The sequence below is a fragment of the Apiospora aurea genome (assembly GCF_038362705.1).
Source record: "Apiospora aurea strain CBS 24483 chromosome Unknown utg000010l_segment0_segment0, whole genome shotgun sequence".
NCBI classification, from domain to species: domain Eukaryota; kingdom Fungi; phylum Ascomycota; class Sordariomycetes; order Amphisphaeriales; family Apiosporaceae; genus Apiospora; species Apiospora aurea.
Genome location: NW_027117397.1, coordinates 2,470,876 through 2,487,839, shown reverse-complemented (window position 1 = coordinate 2,487,839; position 16,964 = coordinate 2,470,876). Strand labels below are relative to the sequence as shown.

Here is a 16,964-nt window from a genome sequence, read left to right as displayed (position 1 = left end):
TAAAAAACATCTCATCATTTTCATCATCAACGACGCCAACGGCGGGGGCGAAGGAGGAAGAGCCAGGGGCGGGGTGGATGGACGGGACAGCCAGTCAGTCACCACAGTACCACCGCTTACTCTCGTCTTTCCTTGTCGCGGAATACAAACTTGGAAAGAAGAATCACGAGTACGGAACTTTCACCGACTTTACCTGGCTTGCTTGCTCTTAATGTAAACGTCAACTTCTCGTGACATGAATGGGTCTATCAATTTTGCTCTATAGGCGCATCTGGGGAACGTGTGGCATATGTGGTGCCAGCAGATGGGATAGATAGACAGCCTTCACGCAATCTCGGGGTTTGGTCTTTGGTTGGGTTTCGATTATATTTGAACCGTTGACGATCACTGCTACTGGGGATCGTCCAATATTGATGCAGCTGATTCCAGCTGGCGCAGGTGGCGTTATGCTTCTAGCAGGTACAGGCTTTTGATAGGTGGGTGCGAACAAGAATATCCCAGACGGGATTACAAAGTCAAATGAAGGATGGATGCAGTCTTCAATGAAAATGACGGATCAACCCATCGGAATAAGAATAAAGAAGGAAAAAAGGAAACGGAACATCATCTATCTGATATCAAATCTGCATTCTTTCCCCGACGTTCCATTTGTTGAGCTGGGCTTATGCGAACCAATGCGTTGTGATGCCTTCTGATGATTGGAGACGACACCTCTTAATGCTCGCAAGGCCATGCGACGAGCAGCTTTTACTTATTCCGCAGTCTCGATTTATCTGGTAAACTTTTGTTGTTCCACTTCTGGTTGGGATTACCAACGGTCTGTTACACTTTCTCCGTTCACTCGGCCAATGGGGATAGCGACTTGAATTGGTGTTGCTGCTCAAGCCCCAAGCCAAACCCCAACACTACATCGCGGTGCATGTTCCTACCCAGCACCGGATCATGGATCAACCAGACTCAAGACAATGGCTACACGCCGCAGCCGGCGCTTTTGCCCAATCTCAAACGCAGGCGCTGTACCAAGAGGCCCCCTCCGTGCCCCCGGAAGGCCTGCGGGTGGAGGAACCGGCAGAAGAGAATGACGCCCTTCTCGAGGCCCAGAAGCAAGCGCTAGGCACGTTCGAAGACTCGGTGCGCAACTTCGTCAACGCGCGCGACATCAAGAAGGCTGTTAAGTTTGGCCTCGACGATGATCCGCAGGCGGCTGCTAATAAGGCCCCGCGTATCGTCAAGAAACGGGGTCCCCGCAAGGCCGCCGAGCCCACTGGCGATGTCAAGATGCGCCTTAACTACGCCACGACCGCCTACATGGAAGGCCGCCTGGACGATGCGCTCAACTATGTCGAGGATGCCATCCGCATCAACGGCGAGATCCACCGGGCCTGGACCCTGCTCGCCAGCATCCTCCAGGACCGCGGCGAGGTCAAGCAGGGCCTCCTGGCGCTCGTGTGCGCTGCTCATCTGGAGCCCAAGATCATTACCGGCTGGGTCCACTGCGCGCAGCTGGCGCTCCAGCTTCTAGACAGTTGCCCTGAAGACTTTGAGGATGTCTCCAAGATTGGGTTGATGGCCCTGTCGCAAGCCATCAGGATCGAGCCGGACAACATCGCGACGCGCCTGGGCAGGGCCGATTTGTATTTCGCGAGGGAGAGCTACAAACACGCTATCGGCGAGTACCAGCTTATTCTTGAGCAGACCCCGCACGACCTCGTGGTTCTCCGCGGTCTCGTGGAAGCCGCTGTCCAGCTGTCGATGACTCGGAAAAAGGGCACCGAGAAGCCTCAGTACGCTGCCAAGGAGGCGTATCAGCGCGGTATCGAGCACTACCGTTCTGAGTTCGAGCTAGGGAGCCATGATCCAAACCTCCCTCTCACTTGGGATGACTTCATCATGTATATCGAGCTCCTACACCACTTGAAGCAATGGGAGGATGTCATCAGCCAGACCAAGCTATACGCAAGATGGCTGCTTGGAAGGCGAGACGAGAGCTTCTGGGACAATATTCAGGACGACCGTGAATGGGATAACTACGATCACCGGCGCAATGAGATGATTCCAGACTACGCCCCCGGAAAGCACCCCATGGAGTCCTACGGGCTGGGGCTCCCTTTACGTCTACGGGCAAAGCTTGCTATTTGCCGCCTCCACTTAAAACAAGAGGACGAGGCAATGGTACGTATTTATCTAATCATGCTTCCATATAGGCACTCAACTGACCACGAACATAGCACCATCTGGAATGGTTCGAGCCTATCGAGCTTGTCCCAGACGATGAACAGTACTCCGATATATTTGCTGAGATAGCCGGGGCCTTGTACGGACATCAGCACTATCCACGAGCACTGCGCTTCTACGACCCTTTGCGTCATCAAGAGGGGTACCTCGATGCGGCCCAACTGTACCAAGTTGGAAAATGCTATCTGGAGGCAGGAAACAAGCGAGATGCCGAAGACTATTTTGCTGCCGCCTTGGACGCCGAGGAGTCAACCATCGACACCCGTATCAGCGCACGTTATGAGTTGGCGAAGATGTACGAAGAAGCGAGACAAGGAGAGGAGGCCTACATCTTGGTGAATGAAGCTATGGAGCTGGAGAGAGACCGCGATGAGAACCTTCTGTACGGCGATGCAGATGGCGCATATAGACCTCGCAGGCCATTGAAGGCAAAGCGGAAACCTGCTGGCCCGAGGAAACCGAGAGTGAAGGGAGAAAAAGCGTTACGGTCATCCGGTCCAAGACGCCCAAGGGAACCGAAGGAACCAAGGACCGGCCCGAAGGGACCTTATAAGCGTCGTGTGAGAATCTTCGCTCTGAACGAGGATAGGGAGCGTGAAGAGAACGCAAGATCCGCACACCTGGCCACGAAATGGGAGATCGTGCGTGCAGGTAATTACCAGACGGGGGAACTCTTCGGCGGTCCTGGGGAGGAGTGGATGGCAGCCGCCAAGGAGCTTATTGAGGATTTCTGCTCATTCAAGGCTTTCTTCCCCTGGGAGAGATATCTCGTGAACATTGGCCTTAAGCAGGACAAAGCGGGCTTGTCTTCGACCAACCCTACACTCTTGAAGATGGCTCAGCGCCTGAAAGACAGTCAGTCTTCCCGAACCTTCGTTCGCTTATTGTCGCGAGGCTAAATGACGCTAACCTGTATGGTTTAGATATCGATAGTTCCCAGGCGGCAGACCAGGGAAGCCGTGTCCAGTCGAACCTCGGGAAACGCGTACACGAGAACCCGGTGGAATATCGAGATGTCACGTTCCCCGAATGGCTCGACCTGTTTGTTGGATACGCGCTAGCCTTGGCCCAGATTGGCCAGACGAAAGAGGCTTACAAGATTTGCGAGTCGGCCAAGGACGCCAATGTCTTCTTCGAGGATACGGCTAACTTGTTTCTGATTCATATGGCGATGGCAGGTATGTTTGTTTCCATGAAGTATCTCGGTCGATACCCTGCGTAAGCTGTTATTGACATTTCCTTTCGCAGCTTGTGCTCTCCGCGCTCGCGATGAGGAGAAGTGTGTCGAGGTTGCTCGGTACATCATGTCCAAGAACCAGTTCTCGACCGATGGGTACCGCGTTTACGCTGCCATTTGTCGGCTCTGTTCGTCGACGGCCGGCTGGTACGCCGATTCCCGCGTGCAGAAGTTCACGCTACGCCAGATCAAGATGATGGATGCCGCCTTGCTGCCGCCGGAGCAGAAGGACAAGTCGCTCGAAGGCCAGGATGTTAAGGTGTATCCTGGTAAAGAACTCGATGCGACGCTGTTGATGATGTACGGGCATATCCTGTTCGTGTCGAACAGCTTTACCTACGCTCTCAGTAAGTTTGAACTAAACCTAGCAAGACTCGGTGAGATAAGTGGCGAAGCGCTGATATATTTTCTCTTCCTTTTAGACTACTTCATCCGAGCCCACGCACGAGAGCCGAACAATCCCATGGTCAACATCAGCATCGGCCTGGCCTATGTGCACTACTCGCTGAAGCGCCAGGCCGAGAACCGCCAGTACCTGATCGCACAGGGACTGACCTTCCTGCACAAGTACTACGACCAGCGGCTCGCGTCGGCGGAGAACTGCTCGATGCAGCGGCAGGAGGCGCACTACAACCTGGCGCGCAGCTACCACCAGCTGGGGCTCACGCACCTGGCGATCCAGTACTACCGCCTTGTGTTGCGGGAGATCGAGGCCAACCCGCCGGCGGAGAAGGAGGAAGAGATGGGAGAAGAGGGGGAGAGAGGCGTGATAATGAGGAGACGGAAGATGGAGAATCTGGCGCAGGAGGCGGCCTATAATATCCAGAATTGCTGTCTCATTGGCGGGGATATGATTGCGGCTCGGAGCGTGGCGGGGCAGCATTTGGTCCTGTGAGAGGGATATATACGTAGTATGTATTAGTAATTGCTCAAGCATGTAATCTGTAAAATTCGTGTTGGTGAAAAACTCGATTCTTGGGTCTAATCATCTATTTTCCGCCTGCACCAATAAGCCGTTACGCCCCCCTATTGTTATCCTCGACGGGGTTTCCCGAGCCAGTTTTCTCCTCTAGCGGCTGCTGCTGCCGCAGCTCATCAACGGACGTGTCAAAGTCCTCTTTCACTTCGTCATCGCCGCCGCTGTCGTCTTTCAACGGCTGCAAGCCCCGATCTCGGATAAAGGCACAGCCCAGCAGGCACAGGCCGATCAAGGGGATCTGTAAGATGAAGACGGCCCGGCTCGCGGCCACGTAGGCTTGAATTAATAAGGCGCCCCCTCGTCGGCGGCCGAGAGCAGGAGGAGATCCTCCGGTACCGCATAGGTGCCTTTGTTGGCCAGGTGCGCGTACGAGGCCGGCAGGTTGGCCCGGAGGGCGGCCTGCAGGACGGCGCCCGAGACGGCCAGACCACAAGCGCCGCCGCCGCAGCGGAAGAAGTTGCGGTTCGCGATGATGACGGCGCGCTTGGGCTTGGTCATGTGGGCCTGGAAGGCGACGAGGGTGGGCTGGAAGATGCAGCCGACGCCGGCGCCGATGAGGAGGAGGGGGAGGATGATTAGACCGGTGGGGGTGGTGGCGGCGTAGAGGAGGGTTAGACAGGAGCCGCTGGGGGCGAGGATTATAGTAGTGAGTAGCAGGTCAAATAAGTTTAGGTAAAGAGGGAAAGGGGAAAAGCTCACAGCGTCCATGACCCGAAGCCGAACCAGATGACCTCGCCGTACCGCTTCGTCCGCGCGATGTACTGGCCGCCCGCGACGGAGAAGATGGACTGCATGGCGACGAGCGCCGCCGTGAAGGCGGCCGAGGCTAGGACCGAGTACCGACGGGCGTTTTGCAGGTACATCGGGAGGTAGTACAGGTAGGACTGGTACACGGCGCCGAAAAGGAAGGATTGGGCGAGCATGATGCTGATGACGGGGTTTTGGAAGATTTCCACTGGACGGACAGTCAGCACGTCATGCTACCAGTTCGGTTTTATTATATAGTCTGCTGCGCAGTAGAGGAAAAAGGGGGAGGAAACGGAAAAGGGGGCGGCCGGGGGATAAGGCAGGGGAGGAGAAAGAAAGTACTGACATGGCATCATGGGCAGCCGAGCTACCCTCGACTCCACGAAAATGAAGAGGCCCAAGGACAAGACGCCGATTACGAGCATGCTGATCACCATGGGCGAATCCCAGGGGAAATAGGCACCCCCGCCGCTGATGGGAATCAGGAGGAACACGACAGCAATGCTCGAGGTGGCCACGCCAGCCCAGTCGATCCGACGCAGGCCTTCGCAGATTTTGGCTTTACTCTGCTGTTCCTGCTGTTCCTGCTGTTGCGGCGAAGCAGACGGAGGGATCCCCGGAATCAGGAACCAGCCGACGCCGCCCATGAGCGCGGCCAGGGGCGCCGTGGTCCAGAAGAAGGCCCGCCAGGTCGTGCGCGGGGAGGAGATGAAGGCGGCGGCCAGGAAGGGGCCGGTGATGTTACCCAGGCCTACGCACGAGCCGATGAAGCCCTGGTACTTCCCGCGCCGCTCCAGGGTCACGATGTCCGACACGATGATCATGGCGAGGTTGCTGACGCCGCCGCCGCCAATTCCGGCTAGGGCGCGGAAGACGTAGACTGCGGGTAGGGGTTCCAGGGGTCAGAGAGGCCGGCCAGCAGGAATGGCTACCCAAGGGAGTAAGAGAGCGGGAAAAGGGGGCGAACATGGGCTGTGAATAAGTAGTTGCACTTACAACCGGCAGCGTCCTGCGCGAAGCCGCAAAGCAGCGCCGCGACGCTTAGCAAGGCCACGGCAACGAGGAAGACGGCCTTGCGGCCAAAGACGTCGGACAGTCTGCCGTAGAGCATGGCGAAGGTGGTGTTGGCGATGAGGGACGCGGTCCCGGCCCAGGAGATGGTGTCGCCGGCGTCCAGGTCGGCCGCGATGGTCGGTAAAGTGACGCCGATGCCGTTCTGGTCGATGAAGGAGATGAGCAGCGACAAGGACAGGACGGCAAACACGGTCAGGAGCCGCGGGCGCGAGAGCAGATTGGTCTGGTCCGTCAGGGCCCGTTCGGCGGCGGCTTGGACGCGGCGGTGGTCCTTGGCGGTGGTGTTGATGGCCATAGTCGTCTTCATTTCCCTCTGTATAGTATCCTCCGCCCTCTTTTGTAAGTCTTTTCCCTTTTCGCTTCGGCTCCCTCAAACGACAAGAATAGACCCGAGGCACGTATATACCATTCGCATCGAATCAAGCCTCGGCATCCATCCGACGAGAGGCAAGTGTACGTACCCGGACATCATTCCTGGATTGCCTGCCCTGGACAGACCAACCTTGCGGGCTTGGAAAGCATGAATAGTAAAACGGAAATCACTCACGACTGGGCTCTTCGAATCAGGCCAGAGTGAGTTTGAGGCTCGGAACGCTCCTGACAGGTGATAGACGGAGTGCTCCGAGGGCATGATTTGCCGCCCCGTCTCTTCTTGGCGGCGGCTTTGCCGGGTTTCGTCGGAGGTTTCGCAGCAGCGCCGAAGATGGTCGGAATGCCTCCGACAAATCCAACCCTTCCGTCAAGCATTTATTTGACTGGCCACGCCAGAACCACAATCACCAAACCACCACATGCCGAGAAGACTAGTAGATATCAGGCCCCCAGGTGTATTTATCTGTCGCTAGCACGCATGCAGTATTCGCTTTACCCACTTGCCCGCAATGCAGCCATGATGCACTGTTGTTATCTAGCCCAAGAACAGAACACACAAGACCTGCCTACCACCATCCCGGTCCGACAACCCAGTCTAGTCTTGGAATCCTCTGCCATGGCGGTGGAGTCCAATACCGGCAATGATAATGGCCACTGGTAGAGAATGGTCCTGTCAGGGCGAGAGCGGGGTTGGAATATATCCCATCGGCCCGCCCAGGCTGCCTTCCCATCCAGAGGGCTCCTGCCGCCCCTGTTCGTTGCCATCGTCTTGCATATATTCAACAACTGGGTGTCATGTGCCATCTTCTCGCAGAAGGACGACCATAGATTAAAACCTCACCACCACTCGGCTTGAGAGAAAGCAAGACCCACCGCCATGGCGACCGCCGTTCGCAGGGCCAAGACGGCCTTCTCGTCCAAGGAGGAGTTCAAGAAAGCACTGCTGACGCCAGATGCCCCAGCAGAAGGTGTATGTCAAATTTCCAATAGCATTCTTGCTCTTTGCATGCCAAAACATATATCGCGGCGGTTTTGCGTTGGCTTGGCCTATGGCTAGACCGTATATGCACATGCGTGAGAGAAAGCACCGAACATACTGACCCGACGCGATACAGGCCGCCTACTTCAACGAAGACCTCCTCCCCACCCCACCAGCACGGCGGACGTGGACGGCGCTGCACTTCTTCAGCTACTACCTCACCCAAACCTTCAGCTCCGGGTCCTACAACCTGGGCGCGACGCTCGTCTCCATCGGCCTGCAGTGGTACCACGGCATGATTGCCGCCGCCCTCGGCTCCCTCGTCCTGAGCGCCATCGTCGTGCTCAACTCGCGCGGCGCCACTCGCTACCACGTCGGCTTCCCCGTCTTCGCGCGCGCGTCCGCGGGCGTCGGCGGCGCCAAGCTGTTTGTTGTCGTCCGCGCCTCGGTCGCCATCATCTACTTTGCGACGCAGACCTTCTACGGCGGCATGATCACGGCCGTCTGCCTGCGCGCCATCTTCGGCGCGGCGTGGGACCGGATCCCCAGCACCCTCCCCGCGAGCGCGGGGATTAGTTCCAAGAACCTACTGGCCTTTTTCGTCTACTGGATCGTCCAGTTCCCCGTCATGTTCCTGCACCCGACGCTGCTGCGCCACCTGTTCGTCGTCAAGGCCGTCTACACCACCGTCGCCCTCTTCGGGGTGCTGGGCTGGGCCGTCCATGCTAATGGCGGCAGTATTGGCTCGTTCAGCTACGACAAGCAGCTTGTTCTGTCTGGGAGTGCCCTCGTCTGGCCCATGATCCAGGCTATTAACAGCGTCATGGGCGCGCTCTGCCCGATTCTCATCAACCAGCCCGATGTCGCTCGTTACGCTACTTCCTTTTCGCAGGCGACTTGGTCGCAGAGCACGGGCATCTTGGTTTCGAAGCTGATTGTCATGTAAGTTTTGTCGGTTTTCTCTCTATCTTTTTTTTTTCCTTTTTTCTTCTGCAGAAGTTCGGGCAAGCTGTACTATATCCCTGTAGATATTCATTGTTAACCTTTACCCCCATTGAATAGGTTCGTAAGCTGCGCAACCACCAGCGCCACGACGGGGATCCTAGGCAAGAGCTACTGGAACGTCTGGGACCTATACGACGCCATCCTGACCGAGTTCTGGAGCCCCGGCGCGCGAGCCGGCATCTTCTTCGCCGCCTTCGGCATGGTCCTCGCCACCATCGCGACCAACGCCGGCTCCAACTCCCTGCCCGTCGGGGCCGACGGCTCCGGCCTGCTCCCGCGGTACCTGACCATCGTGCGCGGCCAAGTCCTCTGCGCCGTGCTCGCGCCGCTGTGCGTGCCCTGGAAGATCATCAGCAGCGCGTCCACGTTCCTGACCTTCCTGGGCTCCTACACCGTGTTTCTGATGCCCGTCTGCGGCGTCATGGTCGTCGACTACTGGATCCTCCACCGCGGCAACCTGCACGTGCCCTCGCTCTACACCAAGGCCGTTGGGACCCCTACGCCTACATGAACGGGTGGAACCTGCGCGCCGTCGCGGCATGGGTCGCGGGCGTCGTGTTTACGGTCCACGGCATTGCGGGATCCCTCGACCCGGGCGCCGTCAACCAGGCGAGCAAGGATATGTACAAGTTGGGCTTCCTGCTCTCGTTCTTCATGGGGGCTGGGGTGTACTGGGTCTTGAGTCTTATCTGGCCTGTACCCATGTACCCTGCGGATCATACGGCGTCTGGCTACGACGGGGATACGAAGAGTTTCGAGTACATGGCGCAGTCTGAGGGCTTCTTCGCGGGCGAGAACGCGGACCGCATTCGCGGGGTCCTGGTGGGCGATTACGGGATCGTCGACTACGGCAGTGCTCTTCCTGCAAGGGGCTACGGGACGAGTAGTAAAGAGAAGGATCAGTCGGTTGTCGTGTGAAGATTGGAATGATATGGACTAATATGCTAATATATTATACGTGTAAAACGCCGAATACTTTATCGAGCTCTGAAGTGTCCATGAAAGAACTTGTTCATTTGGAAACGTGCCCATCGTTACTCGAGTTGCCACAGGGACCATGGTTGAAAAAAGTCTTTACATGATCCTCGTGATATTCTTATCCTACGTATCCTCATAATCATTATCATTCATTAATAGCAAACCCGATGCCGCGAGATATCCACTCTCCCTTCGGTCAGATTGCCCAATAGATGGAGGTAAATTACGCTAAGACAGGCTCTGCAGCGTCTCAAAGTCCGGCATCCAGATTGGCGAATGCTCCTTGTCCTGATCGATCCAGCTGGCCAGCTCCGCCACCACCCTCCACGCCTCATGGTCGTCGCCCCCGGGCTCATCTGGCTCAAGATACTGCGCTGGTGCTGTTGCTGCTGATGTCCCTGATCCGGTGCTATCGTCGACGCCGCAATGATTTGAGGATCGATAGTCACATCAACAGCATCCGAAGCAGAACCAGCAGCAAAATTGCTCTTCTGCTCCGCCGCTGCGGTCTCTCCCACCTGCGCAAACACCTCCTCCGCCCCACCGCTGCTACCATTACTCCGCTGCTGCAACTTCTCCATCGCCGCATTAACCAGCAACTCAAACGCATCCCGATACTTGCGGACCCATGGCGCGCGCTCGCCCATGACGAACAGCACCAGCGAGCAGGCGCGGACGTCGTCGGCCAGACGGACCGACCAGACGCGGCCCGGGTGCGTCCAGAGGCCGTACAACAAGGTAATGCCCGCGACGAAGACGGTCTGGACCGCGATGAAAGAGTGCCCGTAGTCGAGCGTCTGGTGCAGGCGCTTGTGGGCCTGGCAGATGTCGCCGGCCGACGCGAGGCAAAGGGCGTAGTACGGGTCCGTGGGCGGGAGCAGGGCGAGGAAGGGCTGGACTAGGAGGCGGATGGCGCGGTGGTAGTGGAGGAGGGGGTAGTTTAGTTCGTTGTTGTTGTTGTTGTTGTTGCTGCTTCTGCTATTGTTTGTACTGTTGGAGCTGTTGATCGAAGAAGTAGTAGTTGCTGAGGTGGTAGCAGTCGCGAGAGGCGACTGCAGCAGGTCCTGCTTCCACGCCTCCAGCTCCGCGTGGTATTTGTTCAGCTTGGGTACTAAAACGGCCAGCGGCTTGTCGGTGCGGTAGATGGAGTGCTGAATCCGCGACTCGATCCGGCGTAGCTTAAAGAGGAAGATGGCAGGCGTGAGCGACGTCTTCCAGCTGACCGGATAGCTCCTCCCCATGCCCCCATGGAACACTACCGCCTTGGGGCTCACACAGCTACTGTTACTGCCACTGCTTAGGGGTCGGTGGTCATTACCGTTGCTTGTCTCGGTATTGGTTTTTCCTTCCGAGCTTCTTCTGTCATCCGGTTTATCTTCGGGCAATTCCACATCGATCTGCCGGTCCGGGATGCTAAACGGACGCCCCATGGAGATGGCGATAGTCCGCTCGAGGGCGTAGACGCTCCAGAAGAGCCGGCGCCGCATCTGTATCTCGTCCCGGCTGCCCAGCTTGTCTTCATTGCGCCGCATGTGCAGGCCCAGGTCGATGGACGTCCGCATCGCGAGCCCGATCATGTACCAGATCCCGAAGCTCGAGGGCGAGCGCAGGTGGTACAGCACCAGCAGGGCCATGGCCTCAATGTTCTGGGTCGTGCGCGACTCCCGGGCCGCGAAGATATGCTGGAGGGCTGACATGTAGTAGCTCTGTTGATTGAATTGGACGAACGTTAGTCCTGGGCTCATGGCTAGTGCGCATATAAGGAGAGAGTTAGGGGTTACTGACCTCTGGCGGAGAACTTGTATGCTTCTCCGTCAACTGCAGCAGCATGGCGCCGATGGCGTAGACCATGTACAGCTTGAAGATGCCGAAGCGCTGCTGCTTCGTCAAATTCGGAATGGGCGTCGCCGCCAAAGCGGCCCGTTCGTTGTGCAGGATCCAGACCTCGGCCGGGTCCAGAAAGGGGTACCGCGGGTGGATCTGACTGAAGTAGGCCGATAAAATGCTGAGACCCAGCTCGTCATTGGGCGGGCCCGCACTGTTGGCGATGACCTCGTCCATGGTGATGGCTTTCGTAGGGGACCCCTGTGGGGTAGGACTGCTGCACTTGATATCACCTCCGCACGAGAAGCCCGTTCCCGCGGCGCTCGACTTCCTCCGCTTGCAACTCCTGGGGCTGATATCGCCTCCTCTGCTTGGTATGGCTTTGTTCCAGACGGTCGCTTGTACCATTTCTCCCAGGTTCAAGGCGAGGTTCAGACCCGATGAAGAACCGATGTAAGCAGGCGCCTCAAAGTTTCCCATAGACAACAGCTCGACAACTTCTCCTAGCGCATTGCTACTGTGACTACTGTTCCTAGGAGGGAATTGGGACTGTGAAGGGTGTTGTGGCTGCCTATGCTTCTGCTCTTCCTCTTGCTGCTGAAATGGGAGCCCGTTCAGTTCCGTCACCCTGGACTCGAGGAAGGCAACTCGCTCTTCAAGTGCGCGGGTATAGCTGAGAGGGGAATGTTCAGTATGCATGCAACGTGGCCACGATGTCATGTTTGGTACGGAGAGGGGCTGGCACATACGCTGCTGGTGGTTCATCTTCGGTCACGGCAGTCTTGTCACATTCGGTGCCTGCCTTCCTGCAGTTGGAACAGATCGGCCATTGATCATCACACTTGAGGCAAAGTCAATGGGGTGTGTCTCTTAAGGTGTGGTATAATGTCTGATACATGATTGGCTTACTTTCTGTTTGCGGTTCTTACATCTGCAAGTTGGTGTGTTAGTTTTCCGATTTCAGTAGACAGAAGCGCAAGAGAGATGTGTGGACCTAGTCCGGAAGAGGAATGCCTCTAAGATTCACCACTTGGCAAAGGATTACTCTCTCAACGGAGCTCATCCATAAGAACCACGGAAATGCCAATGTTGCTTACCTAGTACATGCGGTCCGGCCCCGTTTTCGGGGTTATGAGTCGGTGCGTCCGTCAGGGCCGGCGACACGAAGGAGGCAATTGGCCGGGGGTGGTCATCATTAGTTTGGGCAAGCAAGTGAGCTGACTCAGGTAAATAACCAATCGGGCTTGCGTCGTGAGGGTCGTGTCGTTTCGTAACAACAAGCGGTCAACTTTTCGATCGAAATACGGATGTCCGAATCTTCGCGTGTATATAACCGTCTCATTCGGTTATGGTTACACATTGGAAGGGGCCGTACTATCGGAGCTGTCATGTCATGTCCATGGTGTTAGTCAAGAGGGTCCGATAACAAGTCGGTGGGAACCGGTCACCTCCGCCCAGCAGATTGCCAAAAGGGGTAGGTGCTGCTGATAGCGAAGGGTGCCGGCCCCGCTCTGTTAGCTGTCCCAGTGGGTTCCGGGGACATGTGCCGATGCGGCAGTGCATATCAGACAGAAGGAAGAAGAGGGGAAGTGCCCGTCAATGGAAGTGAGTGACGGCATAGCTGCGGTTGGTATCAGTTATCTCGAAGCTATACCAGTTCAGTTGATATGCCGTCTTGTTTCTTGCGCATCAGAGTCGTAGAGTGGAGCCAGATGCTTCTCTGATCAACCGAGTGTGATCCAAATGCACTGCGCCTTGATACGGCTTCGAAACCGCAGACCTGGGATATTCTGCATGTGTGCTGGGAAGATAGATAGATATAGATAGTCTGCCATTACGTGATGATATGTTGCTCTAGTTGCCGACCCCTTCCATCCAAGCACCATTGGGCTTGTACGGGAACTTGGCGTGCATGTGCTTTGCAATCTCGCGCCGCGTCGTGACCCACACACCGGGCTTGTCGGCGACGTACTGCATGAACTTGCGCAGCGCCTCGCTGCGACCCGGCTTGCCGATGATGCGCGTGTGCAGCGGGATGTTCATCAACTTGCCGCCCTCGCGGTAGAGGCAGTCAAATGTGTTCTTGAGGTATTGCTCGTACGTCTCGGCCACCGAGCTGCCGAACCCGGGCGACATGTGGAACTTGCCGTCGTTGCAGTCGTAGTTGTACGGGATCAGCAGCATGCCCTTCTTTTCGCTGTCGGGTAGGTCCTTTTCTTGCGGCATGTCGATCCAGTAGGGCACGTCGTCGTTGTAGCACTCGGACGACCACAGGAATTCGGCGCCGACGCTCTTCCATACCTCGGGGAACAGCATGTGTCTGTGGTTGTGATAAGTCGACGCCCATATGACAGGGGGTTTGCGGATTAGATGCACTTACGTCTGCGGCGTGCCACGGCCAAAGTAAGCGCCCACGGGCATTTCGCCAGAAACCTCCTTGAGCAGCAATATGGCCTTCTTGATGTACTCCTTGTCCTCCTCGAGGGTGTAGTCCCAGGTGTCTTTCCACCGCAAGCCGTGGGCTGCGATCTCGTGGCCCTCACGCACCAGGGCCTTGGCGAACTTGGGGTTCTTCTGCAGCGCCACCGCGACGGCGTAGATGGTGAAATTCCAGCCAAACTCCTTGAACAGGCGCATGATGCGCCACGACGCCGTCCGACTGCCGTACTCGAAGTCGTGCTCTGCATTCAGGTACCGGGTGCCCTCCTTGTAGCCGCCGGATGCGCCCTTCTCCCAGAGGTAGGGCTCCGAGTGGGCGTCGCCGTCCAGTACAGAGCGCTCTCCACCTTCTCTGTAATTACGTGTCAGCAACTTTGAAATATGTGGTGCGAGTCTATTCAGGTAGTGCACTTACTCATAGTTAAGCACGAAAGAGACTGCTATTCTTGCGCCGTTAGGCCATTGAGGGTCATATCCCTCCTCGCCGAACCCCTCGAAGTCCCGAGGGACCTGTAAGCTCTCCTCGATGTGAACCATGATTGCTCCGCTTACCAGTAAGGTACTCTCTGAAGATCTGGAATCTCAGGATCGTGCGAGTTGTGCAAAACAGCCCCAGAGCCAGATGCACATGAAGTGGTCATGGTAGTGCTGCAGGGTCAACCATATGGCCAAGAAGGCAGGGCGGGGTGCGAATACCGCCAACTCCGATGATAGGCGCGCCCTCCAGACTGGAGGTGGTGTGCCCTCTCGCCATCACGGCCCATACACCGAAAAGGTGCATTATCGAGCAGCAGCCGTGCTTATGTTATCGAAATGATGTGCACCACGGCTCCATTCTGTTCAGCCGTTTGCACCAGGCAGGCAATGGGAACTGGGGGGGTTGGGGGTGTACCTGCTAGCGCATTGCGGGGTATCGGATTCATCCTGACAGTAAGTCCATGGTATCCGAACGTTATTCTCCGGCTGAAACAATAGTCTCGGAGCACTGCGGTAGCGCTTGGATACCCCCATGGAACTTGCATTGTGGTGAAATGAGAATCAGAGGGCACAGGCTCACAGCGCAGGCTCAACTAAACGGCAGCGTTTTGACAATCCGGGGGCGGAGCAGACCAGTTGTTTCAATGGGGGTGGGGGCACCTTCCAATCGGTTTGCATCGAACTTTCCCAACTCCCAACTCTCTCGCACTTACGGAATTAGCCATTAAGGTTAGAGACCAGACCACCCCAGCTGCCGACAACGATAACACACCCATCGCGTTCAAGCCCGGCCCTTATGACGGTTCATTGCGGTCCCGAGTTTTGCGTCGGGTAGGGCGGAGCAAATATTGATGCAGGTCTGTCCAACGTCCATACTTCTTACCCAGACTCTCTCTTGCTGCACGCAGTAGAGTGCGCAACATGAGATGCCTTATGTATGCAGTCAGCCTCAAGCAGTGCTTACCACTTGGCAGAGCTGTCATCCGAGCTTCAGGGGTTTCCCGTATCCCACGCTCTATCTCGTTCTGGCCCGCTCCACATCCATAAACGGCATTGGCACTCTCGCAAGAATTCAGGGTAACTCCGCTGGCAATGTCTTCTTGTTCTGCGGTGAAGCTACTACTGACCTCTCCGGCGCGGGAAAGGAGCGGGAAAAGGGCTGGGTTGATGGTCCTGCCGTCCGATTAGCTCGTTGAACGGCTCAATAATTGACCGATATATATCTTCGCCCAACGTACGTGTCCACTATACCGTTGATGTAGGTTGAAACGGCAGTATCCATTCGTGAGAAGTCGCCGGATATCGTCGAATTCGGGTTGTCCATGATGTAGATTCTGTTCACGCTCGTCAGGTGCTCAAAAGATAACTGGCTCACGCCGCTATTCTTCGTGATGTTCAGGTCCTCGCCAACGCTAACCAGCCGATTCAGTAGCAACCCTCCATGTAGGATATTTACTGGCAGTTTTAGGAGTAGAGTGACTTTGTCTTGCACCTTGACCGACATACAAGGGCAGAAAACACACCCATGGATTGTTCTCGTCTGTTATAACTGGCTCGGGTCGGCTAGGTTTCTGAAAAGACCACAATCGTCGCCTAAGCGATCGATGCACCTGGTCTACTGCTGCAGGCAGGCTTACTACTAGGCCATTTTGAGTATCAATTGCCAACCTCGATACATTCGTATGGTTGTTGCGTAGAAGTAGGCTGGGGAATGACCCAACAGGCAACATGGTACCTTCCCGTTGTTTTCTTTTCTCAGCCTGGCTGACATGCATTGGAGTTTGGTACCTGTAGCGTCAGTATGATACTGAGTGGTGCACTATGAAGTTGTGTTGTTTTATTTTGAAGAAACTACGTTGATTAGAGAAAGGAGAAGAAGGGAAAAGAGGCGGTCCGACGCTGAATTACACATGTTCGGCAGGTGTTGAGGCTCCCAGGTTGAATCAATAATGATAGGAATGACATTTGAAGTCATTCCTGCCCTGCTGGTACCGAATAGCTGGTTCTCGGTTGATCACGTCGTACCCCTGTCTTGTGGTTGCAACAGTTACTTTTCAGCAGCGGCGGGACGGAAATGGCAGGAGCTTATTCGTAAACCCGGCGCGGAAATACAACAACGCCTCTTCGCTTTGCTGGCTGGGTCTAGTCAAACACTATGTAAGGCTACGAGCGAGGAAGGAATTAACTAGAACAATCTGAACAGACCATTTTCCCTGACATCAAAGTTACGTATGCTATCGCCGAACCGTCTCAGCAGGCAATGGGCCGATGACAGATGATAGGTCCATTTATTTCCGAGTGTGTGGCCCCATCCCGTCTCCAGTCTTACCCGTCATCATTGAAATCACCAAGGCCAGAGTTTTTCTTTCCTTGCCGTCGTTTTAGAAAGGGATGATGGATGAGTGGGTTCTAACTTATCCCATGCCGTGCCCGATTCTGCAAGAATGCAGACACCAGTCGCCCCCTTCCGCAGATCACCTGAACTATTTGCTTACTTCTAGAAGAAAAGGCTGCGTCTACCGCTCGAAACATGCAGATCCTGACGCATCGCCCATGAGTCCGGATTAAGCGTATTGATGTGTGAGCCTGGAATTATCAGCCATTTGTAATCCGCCCAG

General features: G+C 56.0%; 6 protein-coding genes across 6 annotated transcripts; 2 read left to right on the top strand and 4 right to left on the bottom strand.

Moving 5' to 3' along the window:
- Window positions 1-942: 942 nt before the first annotated feature.
- PG986_014773 (RNA polymerase III transcription factor tfiiic) lies at window positions 943-4,367 on the top strand (the record flags this gene model as incomplete). Its single annotated transcript, XM_066850995.1, has 5 exons — window positions 943-2,172; window positions 2,229-3,090; window positions 3,159-3,413; window positions 3,484-3,819; window positions 3,895-4,367. 5 exons carry the CDS (start codon window positions 943-945, stop codon window positions 4,365-4,367), a joined length of 3,156 nt encoding a protein of 1,051 aa, XP_066693233.1.
- A 121-nt stretch (window positions 4,368-4,488) lies between these two features.
- On the bottom strand, window positions 4,489-6,567 carry PG986_014772 (major facilitator superfamily domain-containing protein; the record flags this gene model as incomplete). Its single annotated transcript, XM_066850994.1, has 5 exons — window positions 4,489-4,798; window positions 4,822-5,076; window positions 5,151-5,406; window positions 5,545-6,078; window positions 6,198-6,567. 5 exons carry the CDS (start codon window positions 6,565-6,567, stop codon window positions 4,489-4,491), a joined length of 1,725 nt encoding a protein of 574 aa, XP_066693232.1.
- Window positions 6,568-7,521: 954 nt separating this feature from the next.
- Window positions 7,522-9,546, top strand: PG986_014771 (uncharacterized protein; the record flags this gene model as incomplete). Its single annotated transcript, XM_066850993.1, has 4 exons — window positions 7,522-7,614; window positions 7,760-8,565; window positions 8,686-9,080; window positions 9,113-9,546. 4 exons carry the CDS (start codon window positions 7,522-7,524, stop codon window positions 9,544-9,546), a joined length of 1,728 nt encoding a protein of 575 aa, XP_066693231.1.
- Window positions 9,547-9,834: 288 nt separating this feature from the next.
- Window positions 9,835-12,195, bottom strand: PG986_014770 (uncharacterized protein; the record flags this gene model as incomplete). Its single annotated transcript, XM_066850992.1, is given in 4 exon segments — window positions 9,835-9,962; window positions 9,977-11,312; window positions 11,392-12,083; window positions 12,180-12,195. The coding sequence occupies 4 exon segments, from the start codon at window positions 12,193-12,195 to the stop codon at window positions 9,835-9,837; spliced, it is 2,172 nt and encodes a 723-aa protein (XP_066693230.1).
- A 1,089-nt stretch (window positions 12,196-13,284) lies between these two features.
- On the bottom strand, window positions 13,285-14,406 carry PG986_014769 (chitin deacetylase 1; the record flags this gene model as incomplete). The annotated part of the gene is made up of 3 exons (XM_066850991.1): window positions 13,285-13,750; window positions 13,811-14,221; window positions 14,285-14,406. The coding sequence occupies 3 exons, from the start codon at window positions 14,404-14,406 to the stop codon at window positions 13,285-13,287; spliced, it is 999 nt and encodes a 332-aa protein (XP_066693229.1).
- Window positions 14,407-15,140: 734 nt separating this feature from the next.
- On the bottom strand, window positions 15,141-15,670 carry PG986_014768 (uncharacterized protein; the record flags this gene model as incomplete). Its single annotated transcript, XM_066850990.1, has 3 exons — window positions 15,141-15,244; window positions 15,311-15,519; window positions 15,585-15,670. The coding sequence occupies 3 exons, from the start codon at window positions 15,668-15,670 to the stop codon at window positions 15,141-15,143; spliced, it is 399 nt and encodes a 132-aa protein (XP_066693228.1).
- Window positions 15,671-16,964: the final 1,294 nt, after the last annotated feature.